This window comes from Pteronotus mesoamericanus, unplaced genomic scaffold, assembly GCF_021234165.1.
Source record: "Pteronotus mesoamericanus isolate MK-2021 breed Mesoamerican mustached bat unplaced genomic scaffold, CSHL_Meso_final scaffold_651, whole genome shotgun sequence".
Taxonomy (NCBI): Eukaryota; Metazoa; Chordata; class Mammalia; order Chiroptera; family Mormoopidae; genus Pteronotus; species Pteronotus mesoamericanus.
Window position 1 is genome coordinate 20,371,646 of NW_026555325.1, and position 27,409 is coordinate 20,399,054.

The 27,409-nt window shown below is 35.2% G+C and overlaps 1 protein-coding gene across 3 annotated transcripts in view; it reads right to left on the reverse strand.

Moving 5' to 3' along the window:
• ACVR1C (activin A receptor type 1C) overlaps positions 1 to 18,410 on the reverse strand; it is a 34,081-nt gene extending 15,671 nt beyond the window's left edge. For 2 of the 3 annotated variants that reach the window (XM_054562645.1, XM_054562644.1), the window contains exon 1: positions 18,182 to 18,404. In XM_054562645.1, coding sequence (XP_054418620.1) covers positions 18,182 to 18,335 — 154 coding nt within the window. In that variant the 5' untranslated portion in view covers positions 18,336 to 18,404. Of the gene's footprint in view, positions 1 to 18,181 lie in introns of all 3 variants that reach the window. The other variant, XM_054562643.1, reaches the window with a different exon arrangement.
• Between the last annotated feature and the right edge of the window lie 8,999 nt (positions 18,411 to 27,409).

A 27,409-nucleotide genomic window follows, 5' to 3' on the forward strand; every position in this document is an offset into this window, starting at 1 on the left:
AATCTTTTTTATTTAGGGAAAAAAACAGCAATGCATTAAAAATCTATGATGTCAGATATTTCCTGTGTTTTTCAAACACTTGAAATAAGCCCATAGTTCCTTATTTCATTTACTACGGCCAGCCCCAGCATCGATTTAATGTTATCCCCAGGACCTACCATCAGGTCTGTTGATTTTTCTTTTCAATAAACCTCGGGGTATATTTAAAAGAATATGGGCACAGGTTCTGGAGTCCTAACCTAATTCTAGGTTCTCAAACATAAAGGAGAAGAATAAAAATGCAGGCTTTGGAGAGAGAGAAACAGGTTATATGTGGCTATTGCACCTGAGCAAACTGTACCTTCCCCCTCTCCACCCCAGACAGAGATTTGGGGAAGAGGCATAGTAAGCAATAGCATAACACCCGCACCTTAGAGTCTAGACAAATTTCACTGCCAATGGACCTTGTGAATTAAGCTGTTGCTCAGACTTCCTTCTCTGTAATTGATAATCATGGAGTTATATTAAATGTACTTATATTTTACTTACAATTTCAATGAGACATTTGAAAACAAATATTATTGAATGCTAAAGGAAAAAATAATCAAATTCCTCAAAACTGTGTTCATGGAAGTCTCACTATAGTCCTAAAAACAGGTGACTATCTGCAACCAATGAGTAAAAGATTTAAAGCTGTGAAGTGAACTTTGGAAACAAACATAATCTATGCTCTCTTACTTTGCCTAGTGAATGTTGGCAGATCACCAACTTACCTTCTCCTGAGTGTGTCAGAACTCCTCTGAAGTCGTTAGAAGTTGGGCAGGTGCATGCGAGGAGAGCGTGGCCTTGAGTGTCCTTATAATAAGGTGTAAACGAGTTCTCTAACTTGACTTCGCTTTAGAATCATTAACCATGGCGCTTGCAACTTGTGAAGTTTGCTTATAAAAGAGTTTTATTCTCCATTTCACAATGATCTTTTAACTTTACATTTCAAGTGTATATATATTTTTATGGGCTCACAAAGGAATTCTAAAAAAGCTACAGAATACACTTAATCACTTGCAATTCATATAAACACCTAGTTAATCATTTTATTTTGATATATATTATTAGGAACTATCCATATAAGCATTGCAGTTAAAAAGCTGATTGATTCTCTCATTTTAGTAAAGCTCTTTTAGGCAGAGCTCAGATCATCACTATGGCAACCAATAAGGAGGCAAAAGGTCAGCAACCCTGAAAATAGAATAATCTCCATAAGAGTGCACAGCTCTAGTAAAGGTTACTTACTGCTCTCAGGGATGTTTATCATGGATGGGTAATGTTTCTTTTTTTGTGAATAAATTTCCTGATACGAGTTAGTAAGGGGAAAAAAGATTACTCAGCTGGAAAAGGATAGCAACACTATCCAGAAAGAGCTCCTTAAACTCTGAGCAATTTTTAAAGCAAACATCTGTAAAACTGTCTTCTAAACCAAATGTTGAGTGTAATCTCTATAGGAGATAAACGAAGAAAAACTGTAGTCTACACACCATCAGTCATGGTAGAAGGAGACAGTTGTGCAGTTAAGAAGACATTTAATAAGTTACCTCTGATAAGCATATTAATTTTTCTAACAGGTTTTACATTTTTGATTATAAAGGAAGTCATTATTTGATTGTTTCCAATTTTTGAGATTGTCAGTAAAGATGCATTCTCCATGGGGGGCATATTAATCCCAAAAGTGAGGTCTGGGAAGTCGGCTTTGCTAATTCAAGTTACCTCACTCCCTAGTAAATTAAATAGAAGAGGATGGGGAACAGATGAGAGAAAAGCGCTAGTGTAGATGGGTGAGAGCCTAGCTTACAAATATCTCTCCTATGTAAGTTCCACATATGCTAAACCAAAACAATGCAGGGGAAAGAAGTAGTAACAAAAGAATAATTTTGTTTGTGCAAAACAGAATGACACTCTGAGCAATGAGAAATCTCCCGAATCTTCATGATGAACATTTTATAACCTGCCATTTCAAAGCATCCTTAAATATGGGTACCATTGTTTCAGACATTTGCTTGTTCTGGTAATAAAAAGATATTTCTAATAGGCTTCTTGTTCCTTTACCAAATTGGTTCAAAGACTGGATCCAGACAGGCTGGTTTGCACAGAGGACAGCTCTCTAGGGGGAAGCCAGAGAAGTGGGGCACAGTTCACATCCTTGTGGAATTTAAACCCTACTAAGGAATACATGACCCATCTAGGGAAATTCCAAAGCAACTTTGCAAGTAAAAATATGGAGGAAACTTTATGTAAGATCAAGGGAGGTGGGAGAAAAGGAAAATCATCATGAAGAGTCCCATTTGTGGTGAATTAGTCCAATATAAAAGAATATATACACTTACCTGTGTGAAGTACATACAGGTGAAGCAAAATGAGTCAAAGGAGCTAAGTCACAAGCACTGGTTGTCTTTATCTAACACCCCCATGTAATCCTGTACCTACTGACGGCAGGCAGCCCCTCCACACCCTGAGCCTGGCCTAGCCTCCTATTTTTTCATAGTCACCCTTGCAAATGTCATCAGAAACAATCCAGCCAGAGGTTAATTTGGTTAGATCCCTCCAACATGCTCCATTTTGAGGAGCAGCAAATGGTCTTCCTTTTTCTCAGAGTGAGAATAATCATGTCAAACAGGTTGTTTTTGATCCACATAGACCTTAAATACTGAACAACATCAAAATATTTCCTTATCTAGAGATTCAACTGATCCATGACAATGATAGAAATAAGAGAATTATTTCTGTCTTTTGACAGTATCAGATGAGCTATTCATGGGCCATTCTATTGTTCAGTATTCGTTCTGTAAGTGACTATTAGCATCCACTGTCTTTATCTGTCCTGATTTCATGAGTGCATAGCAAACAGGGAACACCACACTTAAAAGGATTTCCTGGACAGTTCTTGTGGCTGGTTTTCTGAGAACAAGGAACACTGATAAACTTCAAATCTTTTTCTGTCCACTAGCATTTGAATTTAAGTATAGTAATGTTTTTATATTTTAAGGAAACAGAAATGTTGAGCTGAAGGATATAGTCTTCAGCACAAGGGGTATGAAGTACTTTGACTCAAGCAGAAGTTAGATTGATACAACATAGGAAGGAGAATTTAAATGGGCTCTACCGTTTTCTCTTAATTTCAGATTGTAGACCTAGAGATTAGTTTCTTAATCTGTCATCAAAAAACATATCCTCCGTGAAAACATTAGATAGTAATTACTCAAGAATAGTAATTACTTAAACCAAATTTCTACACGAGAAAAATGAAACTTCCTTTGAAGTCACAACTATATCTCATATCTCTGTTTCCCCAGCTCACTTTACAGAGCCTTGTTCAAAGACGATACTTAAAAATATTGATAACAAAAGTTGCACTTTTCTATCCTAAATAAAGTTCATGCTGATATAATTTCTCCTACGCGTAAAACATTGACATAGAGTCGCTTGTTCACTTAGAAAAGATTGATGTGATTCCACTCCAGGAAGAAAGACAATCCAATTAAAAAATGGGCAAAGGGCCTGAAGAGACACCTCTCCAAGGAGGACATACACAGGGCCCAGAGACATACGAAAGGATGCTCAGCATCACTAGCCATCAGAGAGATGCAAATTAAAACCACAATGAGATACCACTTCACACCAGTCAGAATGGCCATTATGACCAAATCAACAAACAACAAGTGCTGGTGAGGTTGTGGAGAAAAGGGAACCTTAGTACAGTTGGTGGGAATGCAGACTGGTGCAGCCACTGTGGAAAGGAGTTTGGAATTGCCTCAAAAAGCTAGAAATGGAACAGCCTTTTGACCCAGCAATTCCACTGCTGGGATTATATCCTAAGAATCCCAAAACACCAAATCAAAAGAACCTATGCACCCCAATGTTCATAGCAGCACAATTTACAATAGCCAAGTGTTGGAAGCAACCTAAGTGCCCGACAGTAAATGAGTGGATCAGAAAACCATGGTACATTTACACAATGGAATACTATACAGCAGAAAGAAAGAAAGAAAGAACTACTACCCTGCGTGACAGCACAAATGAACTGGAGAGCATTATGCTAAGTGAAATAAGCCAGTTGGTAAAAGACAAACACCGTATGATCTCACTATAAGTGAAACTTAATCAATAAAACAAACAAGCAAGCAAAATATATCCAGCAACATTGGAAGAAAAAACAAACTGACAATAATGAGAAGGGAGGTGGGAGGGGGCAAACAGGGTAAAAAAGGGAATGCGTCAAGTCAAGGAACACGTATAAAGGACCCATGGACAAAGCCAAAGTGGGGAAGGATTGAGGGTGGAAGGTGGGGGTCGGGGTGTGTGGGGCAGTGGAAAGTGGTGATGGGAAAATGGAGACAACTGAACTTGAACAAGAATAAAAAAATAAATTTAAAAAAAGAAAAGATTGATGTGAGAGAATCATATTTTGACCCAGCTCAATGTCCTGTATGTGATAATCACCCAGAAAGATAATTGAATAAACAGGTAATAGTATTTACAGAACTGAGAGAGTAAGGGCTTACATTATGTAAAACTCTCAATTTAGAATTGGTTATAAATTTTACTTTCAATTTCCCACTACATCCCTGTGAACAAAATTTCATAATTGAAATCAGTGTACTTGTTTCTTGAGACAAGAAATGCTTCCTATCTCCCTACATTAAACTTTTAAAGCACAAGCTCAACTTCTTTGAATGCTTGTATTCCATATCACTTTCCAATATATAAAATTCATAGAATCTTTCATATCATTGGGGGAAAAAACCCACCTGGCACACCTGTCAGGCGTGTACGGAATTCTCAGAGAATGAGCTATAAATGGATTTGTTCATGTGATAGCAGAACAATTCCACAAGGGGTCCCATGAGCATTTCTCAGCATGTAGATGTCACCTTGCAGTGACTAGATCAATGCATTTATGTTTAAAATAGGAAACCATAAAAGTTAAGAGACAACCATGAATTTTTTAAAGAAATAAAAATAACAAGACTTTTAAACTCCCAAAAGAATATTATTCACTACCTAAATCTTTGATTTTTACAACATGCTTTAAAATGATTAATTTTTGATAAATTCAATTCTAATGTTTTGTCAGTTTATCTTCCTTCAGTTTGGTTTATGTTGAAGTCTAACTGAGACATGTGCCTAATCAACATGCATTATTCACCTACTCTAACTGATACAAATAATCAATTTTCTTTTTCAGAACACAAAGGTGAAAACTGTACTGAGGTTAATAAGCACCTACGTTTTAATGTTGTGCATGTTTTCTTTATTGTAACTAATTATGTGAATTAGTCAAAAATATAATAGCATTATTACAATAGCGTATTGAAATCTAAGAGGAAAAATCAGGAATTATTACTACACTTATCCTTTCAAGCACTGTATGTTTTGGTGGCAAAATGGGAATAAGATGCTGGGAACTTGAATGTTTTTGTTGAATAGTCTATTTCCATATGAAGGGTAGTAATTAGTGCAAGCATGAACTAAATAGCAGTTCCCATCAAAATTAACTCTATAGGTAACCAACTTCCCTAGCTCAGGTTTCCTGACCTTATCCTAGACGGATTTTCAGAGTTTTAGAGTAGTACCCTTGCATCTATGTGACATCACCACTACTTCTCTGAGCATGTCTCTGATGTCACCTGGAATCACCGGAAATTGTTTAGGTTACAAACCAAAATGCAATCCAGCCATGAAAGAAGCAAGCAACAAAATGTGATTCTTTCACATAGGAAACAGCATATGTTTTAATAATAAAAGGGAGAAAAGTCAGATAGAAAATTGTATTAAACAGAATAATTTGACGATACTAAAATAGAAAATACACTGAACTATTACAGTGAGAACTCTAGGCAAGTGGATATAAGCTCAATACATAGTGAACGAATGAACAAAGAGGGAAATCCTATGCCAAATAAGGAGGAGTTGGTCACTTCAGCATCAGCCAGCTGGTAAGAAGAGAAAGACATAGAAGATACCAAATCTGATTTTTCATGACAAGCCACACATCAGGATTTTCATATTAAGACTCTTAATCTTAAACATTATAAAAAAATTCACTTTTATTTTTCAGAAACTGTGTAGATCAAACAAAACTTGTCTGTGGGCCAGATAAAATATGTAGATAAAATTTTGCATGACCTGTTTTGCTGTTTCCATGTTCATTAGAATTGGTTTTAGCTACAAATAACAAACAAAATAGAAGCTGTTTTTTTTATTTTAATTTATTTTTTCAAATACATTTGTCTCTGCCTACCCCCCACCACTTTCCCTTGCCCCCTCCCTCCTTCCCTCCCTCAGCTCTTCCCCTTTGGTTTTGTCCATGAATCCTTGCTATATGTTCCTTGACTTTCCCCTTCCCTTCCTTTTCCCCGCCCCGCCTCCCTCCTTCCCTCTTGTCTCTGTTGATTTCTTTTCCTTTCAGTGTTGCTGGTCTTATTTTCCCTGCATCTTTGTATTGTTGGTTAGGTTCCACTTATAGGTGAAATCATATGGTAAGAAGCTTTCTTTTCCCTTTCATGCAAAAGGAATAGGAAGATGGGCAGTCCATTGTCAGCGTCGTGGCTCCATGAAGCATTCCGGCAGGGTCCTTGCATCTCCCTTGTTGCCATCCCTGTGCATGGCCATTATCCCCATGGTCTGAGGCAACTGCTAAAACTCCATCCTTTATACTTCCAGGCACTGTGACAGAGGATGGTATAACATAGTGCCAGTTCTGTTTTAACGAGTGTTCTCAGAAGTTCTCCAAAACACTGTCACAGCATCTCAGGCAAAACTCAATCATATGGTCACACCTACCTGTGTGCTTAGCTGAAAATACTGTCTTTTAGGTGGATAGCCGAACAACCAGCTAAAAGTCTAGATTCTGCTACTAAATGGGTATTGGAAGAAACTAGATGTCTTTGAAACATTTACTTATAGTCATGGTAAACTCTGAGCCATCCATTAGATTTTTTTCATTATAAAAAGAGCATATGTACGATAAAACAAGTCAGCATAAGAATTTATAAGAAAAGGGTTACATAACACCCTTAGCCTGATAGCTCTCCAATACCAACACCAGATGTTAATAGAATGTGTAATTTCTGTAAATTTACTTTACTCAAAAATTACTTTAAATGATGCGTTCTTCTTTTGTTGTGAAATACAATAAATACACAGAAAAGTGCATAAAACATGTATATAGTTTGAGTATAGAAATACTGTGATTATAAATTCCCAGTGCCCCAGTCCCCTAGCCCCCACTCTGAGATGCCCTCACTTGATCACAACTTCTCCCTCCCCCAGGATAACCATTACCCTGATTTAGAGCCTACTCATTTTCTCACTGTTCCCAGAACTCCTTTTCTTATGTGGTTCCAGGTTGAAGTTGGTATATTTTCATGTATGTTCATGAATGAGAATGGCTTGTAATTTCTTTTTTCATGCTGTTTTTGCTCATTTTCATACCAAGGTATGCATAAAATGAATTAAGAAGGGCTTCCTCCTTGTCTATGTTTTAGATGAATTTGTACAAAAGTTATCTGTCCCTGTAAGTTTAGCAGAATTTTTTGGTACAGCCTCTTGGGCTTTAAAATTTTCATTATGGGTATATATCTTTACTACCATTTTAAAAAACCACTTGTTCAGCTTCTTAAATATCATAAGACTCTTCAGGTTTGTTCTAAAAAATTAGGTGGTTATTATCATGTTGGTTCAACCTTACATAGTCTTATTAATTTTTAAAATCTACTTGTATCAATTACCAGCACAGTGGCATATTAAAATCTCCTTTTGAGATTGTGGATTTCTCTATTTCTCTTTTTAGATCTGTAAATAATTTTCTTATTTTTGAGACCATGTACTTAACCACACAGAAATTTAAATTTGTTAAGAACCCTTGGTAAATTTAAACTTTAATCATTACAAAGTGACTCTGTTTTACTCTTTTTTTGACATTAAAGTTTATTTTGTCTGCTCTTAATATAAATAAATCAACATTTTTGTTTAACATATGCATGGTGTATCTTTCCATCACAATAATTTCAACATTTCTATAAACTATCATTTTAGATATATTAAAAAATTATATTGGATTATCCCATATGATAATCTTTGGATTTTAACTGAAATATTTTGTCTATTTTCTTTAAGTTCTTTACATTCAAGTATTATTGACATATTTGGATAGTTTGTGTTATATCTTTTATATGCATCCTTTTCCCTCCCCCCTCTCTCTCTAACTTTTGTTGGATTTTTTTAAATGATTCCATTTTTACCTATTGTGGATTAGAGGAAACATAATCATAGTCTATTCTTTTATAATTAACCTAGAAATGACAATAGGTACATTTAAAGCATAAAGCTGAACAATATCTTTATCCTCCTCTTAGACAAAACAAGTCTCTTAGAGAATTTTAACTCATTTAACCTCATCCTGACATATATAATATGTGATTTTTATATAGAATGACCATTTTATCCTGTTTTTCAAAAATCCCACAAAAGTGTTGAAACAGACTATTATTCTTTAGAATTAGTCACATAATTACCACTTTCTTTGCTTTTCATTCCTCTTTGAATGTCATAACTTTGGTATTCTTTCTGTCGGAAGTATGCCCTTTAGAATTTTCTGTATCAAGGAGTCTGATAATGTCAAATTCACCTATTTATATTACTTTGAAAATGTCTTTTCCTTTACCTCATTCTTTGAAGATATTTTTGCTGGGTATAAAATTTTGATTACCAGTTATTTTATTTTATTTTATTTTATTTTATTTTATTTTATTTTATAGTATTGAAGACATAAACCCAGTTTTTCTCTTTTTACTTTTTGCTATTAAAACAATCTCAGTTTTTCTGTAACTCCTTTGAATTTTATTTACCTTTTTGTTTGTCAACTTTTAGCATTTCCTTCTGTCCTTGGTATTCCATAGTTTTACTATGCTATGTCAAGGTTTAGATTTCTTTTTATTTGTCCTCTTCATATTCATTAAACTTCTTAGATTTGTAGATTGATGTTGATCAATTCTGGAAATTTCTGAGCTTTTATCTCTGAAGATACTACTTTTGCCCAATTCTTTTCCATCTCTCCTTATGGACCACTAGGTAAAAGTACAGGATAAACCTTCTAATGCTTTCCTCCATATGTCATTGTCTCTTTCATATTTTCCATTATGTATTCTTCATATGCTGCATATAAATTTTCTTCTGACCTATATTCATATACCTAATTCTTTCTTTAGTTGTTGGTATACAAATTGTTGTTAAGCCTATCCATTAAGTTTTACATTTTTGTTATTGTATTTTTAACTTTAAAAGTTTGTTCTGTTATATTTTAAATATACTAGGTTACTTTTTTACAATTTCCTATTTTCTAAAACTATCTCCAAACTTGCCTTTTTGGTTTTTTTTTAAACTAGAAGAGTAATTGATCTATAATTACTGTCTGATAATTCTAATATATGAAACCTTTGTGACCTCTATTTTGCTGGTTCATGTTCATGCTGATTTGTACCCCTGTGTGCTTGGGGTGCTTATTCTTCACTATGTACTGCTCATATCCTTGCAAAGTGTTTGTTGTGTCTTTTGAGGCCTGATATTAAAATGCCTTCCTCTAGATCAGCAATTTTATTTTTTTAATCATTTTTTAATTTTTCAATTACAGTTGACATACATTATTCTATTAGTTTCAGGTGCACACCCCAGTAATTATACATTGCATAACTTATTAAATGATCATCCCTATATATCTCACACCCATCTAACACCATACATAGTTATCAGGATATTATCAACTATATTCCCTATGCTGTACTTTACATCCCCATGACTATTCTATAATAACCAATTTGTACTTCTCAATCCCTTCACCTTTTCACCCATCCCCCTAACCTCCCTTCCATTCAGCCAGATTTCAGGAGGTTCTGAATGATGGTTGTTCTGTAGTTTAGTTGTAATTTTGACATAGTTGCAAGAGGAGGCCAGTACTGCATTTACCCACACTTCCTTCTTGACTGGAAGTCAGAGCAGCAATTTTCAATCAGTATGCTACAAGAGGCACACTAGTGTGCTGCAAGAATTTTTAAAACATGTAATAGCTGACTATTTAGTTAGGGGCAACCGATCTCTTGTCCCTTAGATTATCAAATAAAAAAAAAACGGTGACAGCCAACACAAAGCTGGTGTGAATGAGTCAAAATTATAGCTCTTTTTGTAGTCAAATCAGCAAAAAATAAATCTTTTGGTGTGCCACAGAAATTCAGTCATTAGCTTATGTGTGGCATGAGATGGAAAAGGTTGAAAATCACCACTCTAGAGAGTCTGCATTTTCCTCTGGCATACAGCTGGCAAAACTAATAGTTTGGGATTACCTTAGAGAAAGTATTTTTTGCCTCTGGTATCTCTGTACCAATGAGCCAATGGGAACTCAAAGCTAAAATCTGTGTGATGGCCAGGTTATGTTCACAACTTCTCAAAATAAGGTTGGTTGGTTGGTTTGTTTTTTTAATGTGGTCTTTTCTATCTTTCTCTCTCTCACTCTCTTCCAACTTCTCTCCTTCTCTCTCCTCCTCTTCCCCCCCGCTTCCTACAATGCTTAGTAATAAGTCCAAACCCCTAGAAGATGGGCTTATATCTGGTTTAAACTTGCAATAAGGAAAAAGACCTTTGATATCTGTGCTAAACATGGGGGTTGTCTAAAAGAAATTTGAGCAAACCATGTTTCCTAACTTTTGTCTTCCTTGAACCTTGACATATGTAATAACAAAACCAAACATTTTCCTTATTAGAAAAAGAAGACACACGTAAGAAAAAAAGTATCAGATAAAAGTATCAGAAAGTTAGATAATAACGTCTTAAATAAGAAGGATGTTCACTGATTCACATCGAAGAAATCTGGAAGTAGGTTAGCAACTTTACTGAGCCTCTTTTTAATAAATCATAGAACCAACCTTCTAAATAGTTACCCTTTTTCCAGTTATATATGTTGCAAGTATTTCTATCCCATATTTAATTTATCTTTGGCTTTATTTGTTATCTTTTATTATTCATTTTTATTTTAGTTTGCATATAGTCAATTATATTTGTCTTTTCTGTTTATAGCAGTTGGATTTCCTGTCTTATTTAAGAACAGTCTTCACACTATAAAGTCACAAAACTCTTTTTTTTCTAAATTTTCCTCTGACATTTAAATTGTTTTGCATTTCACAATTAGATATTTAATTGAGCTGTAATTTATTTTTGTATATGTTATGACACTGTTGTACAGCCCTGTCTTCTTCCAGATGGATAGATAATTATGCCAGCATCATTTCAAAAATAAACTGTCCTGGAATTTCCATTTCTGCCAAGTTACACTTAAATGTCCACAGATGCCCTTCGTGGTATAGCACAAACAAAAATGCTGAATAAAATATAAATGAAAAACTTTTTTTATTACATGATTAACCTGGTGGGAAAATAAAAGAATTGTTCGGCAGGCAAAAATAAAGTGCAAATTGAGAGAGGTGCTTGAGCACTAGGGCTGCCATTTACTCTGGAAGCATCAGCCAGTTCTTGGTAGTTAAGTGCTTAGTTTACCAGATTGTATCACAAGATTAGGAGATAAAAATTGATTCCTGAAATAGTGAAAGGGCAGATTCGAGATCCTCATATAAGTCAAGCAACTATAAATGGCATAACACTGAGAACAAAACAAAATAGAGCACAGTGGGCAGAGACAAACAGTGTATATTTGTCTTAACCTTGATTTTGGGTACAGAAAAATATCTCGTCAAGAGTTCCTTATCACAAGTGTGTACCAGTACAGGCAGGTGTAGAGCCAGAATTCATGCTATATTTGGCAAAAGCAAAAAACAAACAAAACAAAAAAACAAAAAACCCACATACTTAATCAAAACATCACCTCCAGATATCTTACAGGAACTAATGTACATCTTCTCTAAAAGAACACATTTTAAATACAGGTTTCAAAAGTTTCCTCCAGATAGGGTTCTCCAGAAAACGACCTCAGAATCAAAAATCACAAAACACCCAAGAAAAGCAGCCAAGAAGAATATATGAGTCAGCGGGGGATGGGGGTGGGGGAGCAGATTCAAACTCACAGAAGCTATAGATACTGAAATTATCAGTGATTTAAATATGAGAAAAAGAGTTTAATAGGCATGGAGAATAGATACAGAAGGCCCACTTTATGTAAAAATCAGTGAAGACATTGTGAGAAGAACAAGGAGAACTTATTAGAGAGCTCACAGACAGAACCCATCATAGAAAGACACACCCAAAACATCTTACTATGAGAATGAAACTTTTTTCACTTATTTGTTTACCCTACCTGATGCCCCCACACATACCTTACAAGTGCACAGTATTTGTATAAATAAGTCTTTTATTTTTGAAAAGGAAATATTCTTGAAGACTTAAGAATACATCATTTACTTGTGGAGGTCAATTTTTCCCACCAACGTGACTTCCCTCCTAACTTCAGGTGAAGCTACAAGAGGACAATCTACCCACATTACTGTATATGGATGATGCCTGAGAGTACTCCCTCAAAGGTCACTGTAGTCAGAGTAAGAAAAGTAGCATCAGAAAAGTGAGCAGATATTTTTGGAATTGAAGGAGCTATTCCTATCTGGTCTGACAATAAAAAGGAAGAAGAAATGAGACAAGTGACACTACATAAAGTATATATGCTTCCCTTAAATAACTGATTTGCATAGTCTATATTTAATTTTTCAACGTTCAATACTCTACTGGGTTTGTTAAAATAATAACATATTTGTTGTTAGTAGAGACATGAACTCAAAGCACTAGTCAAATAAATGACTATTTCTGGAAATGGTCATTGCCTTTCAAGTTTTACATAGAAAAAAACCCTCTAAATATTTGTGGTAACAGATGAACTTGGAAGGTCACTCCAGTGACATCAAAGATATCTACTTCAATAAGTTTCAGGGAGGCACCCGGCCTGGAGGTTCCCAATGCCTCTCCAAACAGCTGCTGTTCCAAATGCAGCTAATAACCATTTAGTTATTATATTTCTATCAAACTATGAAATTATACTTCTATCCAAAAATATTAACTTCTAAAAATTAAACCTGCATGCAAGTATGTAATATGATCTAAACCAATATTGCTTACAAAGACCTGAGTTAATTAGACTTAAATCTAATCCAATTTAGTATTAAAAGTGAATGGGTGAGAAGTTTTCTTAAGACTGTTTAAAAGAAAAACATTTGAAATTAAAATAGTAACTAGGTTCTTAATAGGTTTTTTTATTACTAGAAAATTAATAAATGTCCTTGTTCCATTTAAAATCGCCACATTTTAAAAATCAACTAAAATAGTGTTTCTTAAAATGTAAACATAACCTATTCATGAGGTCTGACCAACATTTTTACTTAATGAAAGTACCTCACACCTTTTAAGGGTAAGAATATTTTGTAAAATTCTTGTCTCAGTTGTGTGTGAATGTGAGTTGCAGAAATGATGTAATTTTATGTCTGTGTGTCACAATGGAACATATGAAAGTCACTCCTCTAAGCCTTTATTTAGGAAGTAGTCAAACATATAGGAGGATTTTTAGGAGGTCAAAAATGAGTTCCTGTAGTTCTCCAGTTGCCAAGTTGCAAGAGAACCATCAGGGAGAGGAGTGGGGGAAAAAATGTCCCAGCTGCATTCAAGGGAGGAACTTTGTCACAAAGAAATGCAGCAAGATCCTGATCATTACACACAGGAGCTAAGGAAGCAAGAGGGCCAGCTGACGTATGACAAGACTGAGTTACTGCCTCTACATGAGAGCCACTCACAAATGACCCCACAGTTCTGAGTGATGAGTGAATGAGCCAAAGAGGCAAGGATCCACTTGGTTTTTCAGCGGGGATCTCAAAGGAAAGTCAGATTTTCTCCAACCTCTCCTGATCACCTCCCAACCTTTCCTTCTTTAGCCCATGAAAGTGCTGCAAAGTATTAAGTACTGTAGAAATGGCACGCTATATTTTTTCATAGCAGACACTGGCTGTGTCGGCACCCGGCCTGGAGGTTCCCAATGCCTCTCCAAACAGCTGCTGTTCCAAATGCAGCTAATAACCATTTAGTGCTGCCTCACAGAGAGAACAACCTGCTGCAAGATGACAGTACATATAATCTTATTCAATTCCATATCCATTTACCATACAATGCCATTCAAAGAAACAAATCTTTAGTTTAAGTTAAAAAAATTGAATTCAATTAAATATCACATAGGATTAATTACTGGATAGACAACACATATCTTCCCTATTATGAATGATAGTTAAAAATTAATTAATGTAATCCATAATATCAATCAATTAAAAAAGAAAAATCATGTGATAATCTTAATAAATTCATGAGAATACTTGAAAAAAATTAATATTTATTCATGATTTAAAAAATTTCCCCTAAACTATGAATAAAAGTAATTTTCCTCTATTGATGACAAGCATCTCCAAAAAACTAAATAAGATCATACTTAATGGTAAAAGAGTGAAGACATTCCTTCTAGGACCAGGAAAAAAGCAAGGAACTTCACTCTCATCACTCCTAGTCATCCTATTGACAGTCCTAGCTAGTGCAAATAGGCAAGAGAAAGAAATAAAATACATAGAGAACAGAGTAGAAGATGTAAAATTGTTTGTATTCACAGAATATTGTAGATGTAAAAATGTCAAAAAATCTGAAAAACTCTACTAAAACTAATATAAGTTATTTTGGCAGGCTTGCAGGAAATATGGTGAATATATAAAATTAATTTTTCATATACTAGCAATTAACATTTAGAAATTGAGATATTAAAAATACCATTCACAATTGCATCCAAAAGCATGCAATACTTAGAGATAAAGTCAATGAATAATGTATAAGACCTGTTTGCTGATAACTACAAACCACCAGTAAGAGTAATTGAAGAAAAACTCAATAAATGGGAAAACATACTATGTTCATGAATCAAAGGGTCTATTGTTAACATGACTATTCTTTCTAAATTAATCTACTATATATATTCAACTCACCTAATCAAAATCTCTGCATGTGCTTTGTAAAACTTGTCAAACTGATTCTAAAATTAAAATGGAAATGCAAAGGATATAAAATACCAAAATCAGTTTTGAAAAAGAACAAAGTTGGAGGGGTCACAAGAGCTAATTTTAATACTTTTTTACAAAGCTACAATAATCAAGAAACTGAACATAGACCTGAATGTAAAAACTTAAATGTTAAAATTTTTATAAGAAAATATTTATGACCTTCAGATAAAGCCTTCTCAATTAAGACACAAAACAATGAATCATGATAACAATAAAAAAGATAAAATAGACTTCATAAAATTTTAATCTTCAAAAGACACCTTCAAGAAACAAAATGGCAATCTATAGGAGAAAATAGTCATAATATACACATCTGATGGGCTCATATTCAGAATACATAAAGAATTCTTAAATTCAGCCATGAGAAGATAACACAATTTTTAACACGTGCAAAAGATCTGTTACTTTAAAAAGGAAGGTACACAAATATCCAATATGCACATGTACAAATAATTGAACATCATTAGTTATCAGGGAAATGCAAATTAAAAACCACAATGAAATGCTACTACTATATAATCACTTGAACAGCTAACATTTTTAGAAAACTGGTTATACCAAGAGTTGACAAGAATAAGGGCCAACTGGAACTATCATACATTTCTGTTGGAGATGTAAAATATCAATTTGAAACTTTTGGGGAAATTATATTTATAAAGTTATATATCACGTAATGCTGTAATGCTACTCTTAGCTTATTTTCTCAAGAAAAATGAAAACATCTATCTAAAGACTTGCACATGAATTTTCATAGAAGTTTATTTATTGTTAATAAAAGTCTGAAAATTGATATAACCTGTCTGCTCATCAGTGAGTGGATAAAACAAAAAACCAAACAACAACTGTAGTATATTCAAACAACGGGATATTACCCAGAGATAAAAAGAAACAAGTTACTGATATACCCAATGACAAGAATAAATCTCAAAAAAACACACTGAGTGAAAGGAACCAAATGCAAAATAGGTACTATATGAATTCTTTTATACGAAACTTTAGGAAAAAATAAATCTACTGACACAGATGGAAAATAGATCAGTCATCTAGCTTTAATAAAAGTGAGGACTAAAAGATCATTTTGAGGCAACAGAACTGCGGTAGAGGGTGTACATATGTATCAAAATTCACCATATCGTCCACTTAAAATGTGTGTGTTTCATTTTATATAACCTCAATAAACTTGTTTTTTTAAAAAAAAAGAAAGAAAGAAAGAAAGGAAGAAAGGAAGGAAGGAAGGAAGGAAGGAAGGAAGGAAGGAAGGAAGGAAGGAAGGAAGGAAGGAAGGAAAGAAGGAAGGAAGAAAGAAAAAGAAAAGAAAGAAAGACTAGTTCCTGGCTCTACCTGAGAGAAGTATATAGGTTTCTCAGTAGTAAGGCCGAGTTTTTGTTGGGCTGGGAAGAACTTCATACCAGATGTTGTAAGTACCTTTAATTTGCCCAACTGCGCATGAACCATTTTGTCCTACAAACCCTTTTATTGCAGTGTAAGCACTGTCTTACGCCCCAACCAAGTGGCAGAATGTGGTGCTCCAGGTAATTCATTGTTTGGAAGGCATATTTAAGAGACCACAACCACAGACTAATGAGGAGACGTCCCTTCCCCTACTTAATCTTTTGGATCTTGGTGGTGGGTTACACAAACATCAAACATAGGGAGCCTTCACTTTAGGGTGTCTATGTCCCACAGGTAACCAGGGGTAAATGTAAAGAAAAAAAAGGGTCCAGAATAGATGCCAGATCACCACCAAACTAAGGACTCTATGGAATCTGAGAGAGAGTAAGTGTAGTCCAAAAAGCAAGATTGTAAGTAGCTCTGAGGGATGAAATGTGCCAAGTAAGACTTCAGCAGTTGAAATATATAGGTAATACCTCACATCACAGTTTTTCTCAAAAACCTGGACAAGTCAGTGGTGGTACATTAAAGGATTTTAAGAATTCTGGAGATGAATTGGAATGGTAAACCAAACATGATAGTACATAACATGATCGTTTCTTCTCTAGTTCTCTCAATTTTTCTGATTATGTATCAAAAAGCCTCTTTTTGTATTAGTATGCCTTTGACACCTCTTCGTTCCCCCTTTTACACAACAAGGAAATACAAAATACTTAACAGTAATGGAGAAATATGTTTAATTTTTTCTGTAGTTATCTATTTATGACAAGTAAACTGGCTTTTCATTTGTGGTAGTGATTCCAAGGTTCTGAATAAAATAAATATTTTTCAGTAATAAAAGGGGCAAGAGCCAATTTATTTTTAAAATAGGTAAAAAATATTATAATGGAATATTGACATGGATATATACCTTAAATTGGATAAAAGTACCTTAAAATGTTAATTTATAATAAAGAGTATATGTCTGTGTATAGATACTGACAGATCAATAGGCACTGAATTATTAATAAATATTGAAAAAGAGTCACTAACCTGATGTTTTCATGTTATTAGTTTTTAGTTTGAATTACCTGCCCTTTAATATCTCCTGGAGTTTCAGATTCCAGATTGCTGACAAAAAGTGAGATTAAGATATTCAGCATCTTATAAATTGGGATAAAACACCATGAAATTGGGGAAAGGCAGAAATATATCTGAACAATAATATCTTTCTGCTAATGAATGTTCTCATGTGAATGTGGGCATATAAGGAAGCTATGCAGAAGGTACCCATAAAAAAAATAAAAAAGATTCTGTCCCCATAAAAGTTGTAAATCTCTAATTTTTTTTAGTTTTGCTCGTTTTTTTTTTCTTTGCCTGGTATACACTAGTATGTCTTTCTTTTAAAAGAAGTCATAAAAATTTACATTTGCTTTAGGTCCATTAATCACTTCCAAAAATGCAATTAACATGGACAAATGTTAGCAAAATTATAATGCTGTTATCAAGGTTTTGACAGTCTTGCACAATTTTAAAAAGTTAACCTCAGCTAGGCTTTAGAGAATTTTACCAGTCCAAAGGGGGAAAAAGAGAAAGAGAGAGAACTGTAAAACAGATTGTATTTAAAGGAACATAAAGCAGGTTGATTTCTACCATGTGTATGATTTCCCAAGAGTATTTGGACTGAACAAAGATAAACCTCTTACCTGTTGGAAGGTGCAGTGTTATGTTGTTGCAGAAATCTGTGAAGCAGCATTCAGTTCTGGTAACATTGTTGGAACTATGACAGAAGACTTGAGCATTTAATTCTGGGAGAGACACACAGGACTTGATCACCTGTTCTTTTCCATTGGTTAGCATAACTGAAGCCCAACATGCTCCTTCAGTTTGGCAGGTAAAGTTTGAAGAGTCACACAAAAGACATACACACTTCAGTCCTGAAAAGCGTAAGGCAAAAACCCTTTAAGATACAAAAATCTTCATTATGCAAATTTGTTTTATAACACTTAAGTGTAGAAATTCAATCTTAATGAAAATTGAGGGAGGGATTAAATAAACAACACTGGATAAACACATGCTAAATACATTAACTCCCTCTCAGTCATCTGTTTTGTTAATCATCATTTACTTTGCTTGTATTTTTGTGAACTTACTGCTACCATATTTTAAAACAACTTTTTCATCCATGGTCTAAATCCCTCCTCCTCAAGTTCAATCAGCTCATTCCCAAATCAATAGCTCCTATGGAACACTAGAATACAGTAACACAGCTACAGAGGGGGACTGTCTGGCATCGCGTGTAGAACATTGAAGTGTGATTACAGCTGCTGTGTAACCAAACAATCCAGTTCATTCCGTTCATTTTCTCTTACTCCTTTAATCCTTTAAGTGAATGTGCTAAACACAAACCTAACCATTGATATTCACAGCTCTAAAAAAAAATTGTGATTCTTTACATGTCTATTCTATGCTACTTAACATTACTGTTATGGCCCTAATACCGATGAGCCATTACATTTCCCCCTCTTCACTAAAGAACACATATTAGAAAGAGAGTCATTTTAACATAGATAATGACCCTCAGGCAATTTTCTTTAATGAACACATCTATTCAATAAAGCAAAACACATCAATTGTAGAATTTCATATATCTACTGCGATAAAACTTTCAAAAACTAGACTTTGTTAACTTAATTTGTTTGCTTCACAAGTCTCCTCCACACTCCCCACTGCACACACACACACACACACACACATACACACACACACACGACATTATTTCACACATTCTAAGTGGTGCAGTAATTCTGTTTTGATGTAAAATATCTCTCAGCCAGAAAAGTCCAAAGATTGTAATTTATTTAAATTTTATTTAATCACATTGTTTTAAAATAGTACAATCTGAATAAGCATTTTGTATTTTTACTTGAATAAACTTTTTCTTAAATTGTAACTGTCCCCTCTGCAATTATCTGGGTATCCAAAGTTTTACCATGCCATAATTTTCATTCAAATGACAATCTAAATTACTAGTCAATTTGGAGCTGATTTGATACCTACAAAATATTTTATACATAAATAGCAGTTAATATACTCAACTTCAAATACCAATGTAAGAACAAATATGGGTAACATTTCTAAATAAGTGAGTGATTAAGAAAGGAAAAATACATATTAATAAAAATTATCTGCTGATAATTTTTCTTGTATTTTTTTAAAAGATGTTATTTATTTTTGGAGAGGGGAAAAGAGGGAAAAAAAGAGGGAGAGAAACATCAATGTGTGGTTGTATTTCGCGCACCCCCTGCTGAGGACTTGGCCTACAACCCAGGCATGTGCCCTACACTGGGAATAGAACCAGCGACTCTTTGGTTCACAGGCCGGCGCTCAGTCCACTGAGCCATGCCAGCAAGGGCAAGATAATTTTTCTTGACTACTAAAATATCATCCCCATAAACATTTTCATTCTTACATGCTAAGAGAAATATAATTATAAAATGAAATACAATTTTGCTATCAACAATGGACCAAGCATGATGGCTCATCCTGCTATTTATTCTAATGGTGATCAATATCAATCTATTCTGTTGTTGATATTTATGTGCAATGATAGAACTTTATAGTGTGGATTGATTGGGAGTCAGTAGAAGTAGGTAAATAAAATCTAGGTGATTTGCATTTTAAGTCACTTTCCTTGCATAAAAGTGAGCTCATACAATGGACATCCATCCACCCAGGAGTCTTTTGAAAGTGAAATCTCTCTAATATCTTCCAATTCCAACCAGACTAAGGCCATCCAATCTAGTTATACTAGCTTTGTAATCTTGGGCATTACTGGCCCTTCTGTGCCTCCATTTCCTTATATGAAATATAGGAAAAATATACCTCTTCATAGTGTTGTGATAAAAAAAAAATTAACCTACATTGTTACAAAGAATAAATTAATCGATGTAAAATCCTTAGAACAGTGTCTGGTACATAGAGAGTGCTATGTAAATATAAGTGACTATGCCTTTTCCTACTGGAAGAGAAAAGCTTGTTGTCCTATGCAAAGAATCAAAATATATTTGTAATCCACAAAGGAATGGCTAAATAAACTAGGGTGCACAGATCATTTAAAAGGCATAACAAGGGAATACATCTCTTTTTGCTCTGCCCAGTGAGTTTAATTCTGTCATTCTTTTAATTGTTCATGCCAGAACCTAGAGAGACAGTCCCACATTAGGGTAGTGTCTGGTGATAGTCCAGATAAAAGTCTAGGGAAAGACGAAGACCCCAGGCCCAGATCTGTCTCTTAATCTCTGATTGACTCTGGAGATGCTTAACCTTGCGGTCTCTCCTTGCCCTCCCCTGAAAATGAGAAATGGGAGAGGGGAAGTGGATCCAGACATCTTGAAGTCACACATGGTCCCAACATTTTATGACTTATGAATTTACAATTTATGGATTTGACAATTACAAAATACAGAAAACCCTTTGATATAAAGAAACTGACTCTGCTGTGATTATGCTTTCATTTCATATTTTAAGGGGCTGAAGTTGGGAAGAATAAGTCTTCTGACACACAGTCTCAGTTCATTTGTTACTACTCATCAGAGTCTCCTGCAATTTTCTATTTCCAAGAGAAGCCTAGCCTGGAAACCAAGGCAACGAAGGAATATGGACTCACTGAATGACTACAACAGTAAAGTACTCAACACCCAAATGTAAGTTAGTTTTTCAGGTGTTTATCATTGTGTATAATTCCCAGTGCAACTGAGAGTTACCTGTTAATATCTCCATCTTATAGATAATGAAATGAACCTCAAAAAGGTCAAGTGACTGAATTAATGTGGTCATTAGGCTACTCAAGCAATGTTGCTTCTATTTTACCAAAGTTAACATTTTTTAAATGGGGACAGGAACCATTCTCCCACCTCATTAGTTTCTAGAAATTGTGAATAAAATGTAATTCTAAAACAGCAGAAAGAAATAATCAACTAACAATTGAGATTTTGATCTGTATTGTCCTAATTATCTTTTGAAACATTTGATATTTTTTAAACAAATGCTACCTACCTATTTTCTGAGGAGACAGACAATCCAATAAAAGTCAAGAGCCTGTGCCTTGCATCAAGCATAAATAACCTTATCTTTCAGGTTATCTGAATTTTGTCTTAAGTGTAGGCTCCTAAGTACCTAACCTGATACATTCTCTTTGAAGCAATATTAGCTCCTTATAAAAATGATTGCATACTAGTTCTCATCAAGCAATAATACGGACACTTACTGACTGTTCAACAGGCTATAAAATTGCCTTCAGTTTAAAGTAAAAGGTATTAATCAGAAGAAGAATATAGACCTAGGTAATTTAGTTAAGACATAGTAAATGACAGCTTATTTTAAATGTTGCACAGTGAAAAACACTGACAAAATTGAGAATTTGTTGATGATTATCAAACATCTCCTAAATGTTTTCATTTATTCCAGGTCAATTGACAGTACTATAGCACTGACAGAACAAAGAGCAAATTAAAGGAGCCTAAAGTATATATCTAACATAGAGCATATTCAATCTTGCCTTTTTCAATTCCCACCAATCCACTATATGGTCACATTTGGTATATAATTAAACCATATTTATGTCAACCATCCTCAACACAGAACCCTTGTGTTGCCAATTAAAACATAAGTTGCCATTAGTGATTAGACTTATGCTTTCATAGTTTGTTTTTTTTTTTAATCTGCTGTTAAATTAGTCAATTATACCAGAATATTCCATGACAGGATAAATCTGGTTGCTAGCAGACTAGTCCAGCCTTATGTCTCTTTATTTTATACATTCCTGTTATACTCTACTTGAGTCATATGGAAAGAGATAGCAAATGAAGTTGAAGAAGGAGGTAATTACCCGTAATAAGGAGATCTATTAGATTTTTCCCCACAAAGAAGATTGCACTTTCCCTGTGTCTCCTCCCACCCCTTTAATTATCCCCTTTCCGCCATTTTGCCAATTAGTCTGTAAAAGCCAAGACATCTGTTACCCACAAGACATCTGTTACCCACATGAAACCAAGGGATGTGCATATTCCTAATCAACCAGAAAATAACTTTTCATACATATTTACAGGTGATGGCAAGCACATTCTGGTGTCCAGAAATGTAAAAACTATCAGACTGCAAAAAAAGAACCAAATTTATTGATTTGCATTTACATGTTATTCTTATTAAAAGTCAAATATTTGCTTGAGAAATATTTGTTTCAATTAGATATGATGTGCAATAAATTGGTTTTATATTTCCTAGTTTTCTCCATTTGGGGTCTATTTGATAAAATATCTATTGCCCAGGGTGTTACATAAATTTCTAACATATAGCCTTTTCCTCTTTTCCATCAGTTGAATCAACTTCCCTAATTTTAGAGCAAGTTAGTAAATACAAAATATTTTTTAATTTCAGAAAATTCTCAAATTTGACCAGCTAAGCATGCAATTTTCATCATTTGCAGGCTTCTAAACTAACAAAACGAATGATTCAAATTCATCAGTGTGCTGAATCTGAAAAGTATGGCAATAGGAAAGAAGCTGGACAACTAGTACTTCTGGATGTGAGGCAAAGCCAGCCAATTTCAAAATCTGCAGGCTGGAGACCCAGGGAAGAGTTGATGTTGCAACTCAAGTCTGAAGAGAGTTTGGAGTAGGAATTCCCTCTTCTTCAGGGGACCTCAGTTTGTTTTCCTCTTAAGGCCCTAAACTGATTTGATGAGGCCCACCCAATTATGGAGTATAATCTGCTTTACTCAACGACTAGGGATTTAAATGTTAATCTAATCCTGAAAATGACTTCGCAGATATATCCACACTGGTGTCTGGCTACTATGGCCAAGTTGGCACATAAAATTAACCACCACAAGTATTGACTTCATGTCAAATACTATGGTAAGAGATAAGGAAGGGGCATAAAAGGGAAAGCCAAAAGAACATTCCCTAAAGGTAGTACAGAATTAAAATACATTATGATAGTGTTGCAAGTCAAGTCAGGGATATATACACAATGTCTTTACACAAAGAGGCAGAGCACTGGTGAATCCAGCTGGGGTTAGGGGCAGAGGCCAGTAGTAAAGGCTTCTTTGTGGTGTGGCTTACAGAGCACAGGTGTTCTTCATCACCCTTAATCCCCTTCCTTCCCGCTTTCAAAGTACCAGCCCCACTCCCCTCTCTCAGCAGTCCCCAAACACCCTCCAGTCAGCTCCCATCAGCCAGGGGAAACCACGGCAGTCCTCACCCAGCCTTCAGTGGGGAAATAGCTCTGGCTGTGGGCCTGAAATGTATGGGCACTAACCTGCTCCTACTTTACCAATGGGTTCTTGACACACCCATTCCCCCAGGTGGAACTCTATTCCTGGTCCCAGCAGGCATCTTGGTGCCCTGGGCCACCTTCCCTGGAGTTGCCAGTTGGGGCTCCGAGTCCTCCCCAAGTGCAGGGCCCAGGGGCTTCCGCCTCTTTATCACCTGATCGGTTTGCAGGCCCTCCTGGGGTCCCCAGGAACCCCCAGGTTTTCAGCTGGGCATTGGCATAAGTAAACTCCAACCCCCATCAGCTCCTGGCTGGCTTCACTCCCTGCCCACCCTAGAGTCTTATTCATTGGACAATTTCCCAGCACACCCGGATACTGTCTAGCAATAGCAAAGACAGGACTCTACTTTTTACAGAATGACCTCCGCTCTGGAGTAGCATTTCTCAAGCATTTTTAAAACTTCTGTCTCCTTAAAATAAACATAAAACTCTTACACCCTTCCTTTTCTTTCATTTGAGATTTTGAAGTAAAATACATAGCTTGGCCCTGACTGGTGTGGCTTAGTGGGTTGGGTGTCGTTCTGTAAACCAAAGGTCACAGGCTGGATTCCTGGTCAGGGCACATGCCTAGGTTGCGGACCAGGTTCCCAGCTGTGGGCATATGAGGGGCAACTGACGGATGTTTCTCTGACACATGGATGTTTCTCCCTCTCTTTCTCCCTCCCTTCTCCTCTCTCTAAAAATAAATAAAATCTTAATAAAATATATAGCTTCTCTAGAAACAAATCAACCCTGTGGTCATTTGAATATGCTTTTTCACTGGAAAAGTAGCCCTCTGTTCTCTACCCTCTTGAGTATATCACTGCTCTAGCCTTGGGGAATACCTTTGGAATCCACTGCCTGCTAGAGCGAAATTTCTTAAAGAGAAATCTCTTGCTTGCACCAAAAGATTCTAGCTGTACAAATACAACTGCTGAATTCTTTCCAAATTAGAACAAGAAAACTGATAAGCCCATAATACTTATTACAATTTGCCTATTAATTTAGGTCCTATTGTCATATTGATCTTCACATAAAATCATACTTGATAGCAGTGTTACCAGATTTGGGGATTTCACAAAATTTCAAAAACAATTTTGGAACCTAAACAAGGGCTGTACTACATTTTTGTTCTTCCAAGAAAAAACACTGGAGAGGGGAAAAAAATAAAGCACCCTACATTACCATCAAGAAAGTAAGGGTATTATAATTCCAAACCAAATAAGGAAGTACATAAATCTTATAATTAAGGACCATCTTTACCAAGATCAATGATAACTTTTTAAAATTTCAGATGTCAAAAAGCATAATTGTCCTTATAATGTTAGATTTCTTTTGCGTTTTTATGATACAAATTGTTAATCAAGGGCTGACTGTGTATCTGAAAAAGGAGCTTTGGTGTCCGATCTGTTCCTGTACTTAGCTTTGTTAGCACTGAATGGCCACAATCCACATAGGAATGTTCTCTAAAATGGAAAAAGGCAATCTTCCACAGTGTTGTTTTTACACAATATGGAATATTCTGAAAAACTTAAAAGCTGAATAATAGCAGCCACTCACCCCAAACTACAAAGCAAGCTAATAGTGGCAGATTAGTTGTATGGATAACAAGGGACTTCCCTGCTTGGGGGATCAGCGGCTGGACCTTCTAGGATCGGCTCAATGAACTCACACTACACATATATTCATTTGCCAGAAATTCACTCTGCAATGCCTCCACCAGTACTAGAGCTCCGAGCTTAACACTGTAATGATTAACCTGCACATTTTGGTCTATTTTACAGGACTTGGAGTTTGAGACACAATTTTTGGATTATTAGAGACTTATGTTCAACACATTGCTTGTTAAATCTATAATTCATTTGATGATACCTTCCTAATCAGGAACATACCATAGTACTTTAATATTCTTTACATGGGGAATTGTGACCATTATAATCAACTCCTGAAGGATACAATTCCCAGCAATACCTTGAATCTGTGTAAAGAAACATGCAGGAATTCTGATCCAATCTGGAGTATTTAGGGTCCATGTTTGGAGACCTAAGGTTCTTAACCTGGTTCTGTTAAACATGACCTTTGAGGCTTCTGTGTCCTCAACTAGTCCAAGGAAGAATTCAATTAGATGATCTCTAATTGTTCTAAAGTTCTCCGACCCTAAGAAATGAAGGTATAAATGGCCACCATGCAGTATCAGAAAGAATACTCTGAATGACTGCACACCTAGAGAACAAAGAAGTTGCTGTCTTGAAATTAGAGTTTATAACAAAAACTGTTCAGGACAATACTGTATCACTCTGATGGAGATTGAGGTGAATCATCTGTTCATACTTGGAGGTGCACTAAGTCACCAAAGTCTAGTTTTATATTTTTAATCTGCATAAAGTAGGGAAGATAGAAACCAAATGGGATAGGATCACAGAGAATTTGGTGATGAAAGGAGAATGTGAAACAATCTATTTGGGAAAGATGGAAGAAAATACAAAAAGTGTATGGTAAAAACATAAGGTTTTAAAAGCTAAGAAAGCTCTGACTTGTTTAAAGGAGACAATTAAAAATAATCAGTAAAGAAAAAAGTAAGTCATCAACAATTGATTGTTAAACTACAGGGCTAAAAGAATAAGCAGATAGAAAAAGACACAAAACTGTCTCAAGTTTAGTACGAAAGTAGCAAAGAAAATTGAAAAGCTAAAGTCCTCAAGAGTTCTCAGGGGCTCACTTGTCAGAAATTTCTCTCACAATCTACAGTTATTCATTTATATAATCAGATATGGTAAGGAATAGATAATTATTAATCTAGAAATAAAGGGAAACTATCCAAAGTCAGAAGATGATCTAACTAAAAATAGAATAGAAAGTGAAGAGTTGAAAGGGGAAGAGAAGGGCAAATGATATAAAGGAAAGTTTTTTTAAGACTAATTCCAACTGAGCCACTTTCCAACCCTGACCCCAAGAACCAAAGGTTCAGCTTAGATACCCTGAAGAACTCAGACTATACAAACATAAAAAGGGCAGCATCTCCCTCCCCTCTCGGCAGAGAAGGTGGGTGGCCATGGGAGCTGAGGGTTTAAATCCATATTTTTTTAAAAATATATCATTCTCAGACTTCTAGGATTATCATAGCTACTTTAAGAGTTGGATTACATGGTTTTTCATAGAATTGTATTTTCCTTTCTTTATCAAAGCATTATTAAACAAAATAACTGCTTTTTTGCAGCCAAAAAAATATATATTTCAGGACATAAAGTAAAGAAATATAAAAAAGAAATGGGAGGATCTCAGAGAAGTCTCAAATAATTCATATAAGCCAAAACGAAAGGAAGTCAGAGGCAGGTTGTCCTGTCTGAGTTTTGCTGCTTCTCTTGTAATAAGCCAGTATAAAACAATAGAGAACAACAACAACAACAATAGCAAAGAGACAAACAACCTCATCTTTGGAGCTCTGTTCAATTAAGTCTAAGCTTGTTGGACTTTAGCAAGAATCTCGTTATTCAGGAGACTCTGCATCTGTAGTTGAAATCCTGAGCCACTGCTCTGTCGCCCAGAAAGTAACTCCACCTCTTTGAATGTGACTATGCACTGCTAAAGCACAGATAATAATTCCCATCTCCCAGGGTTTT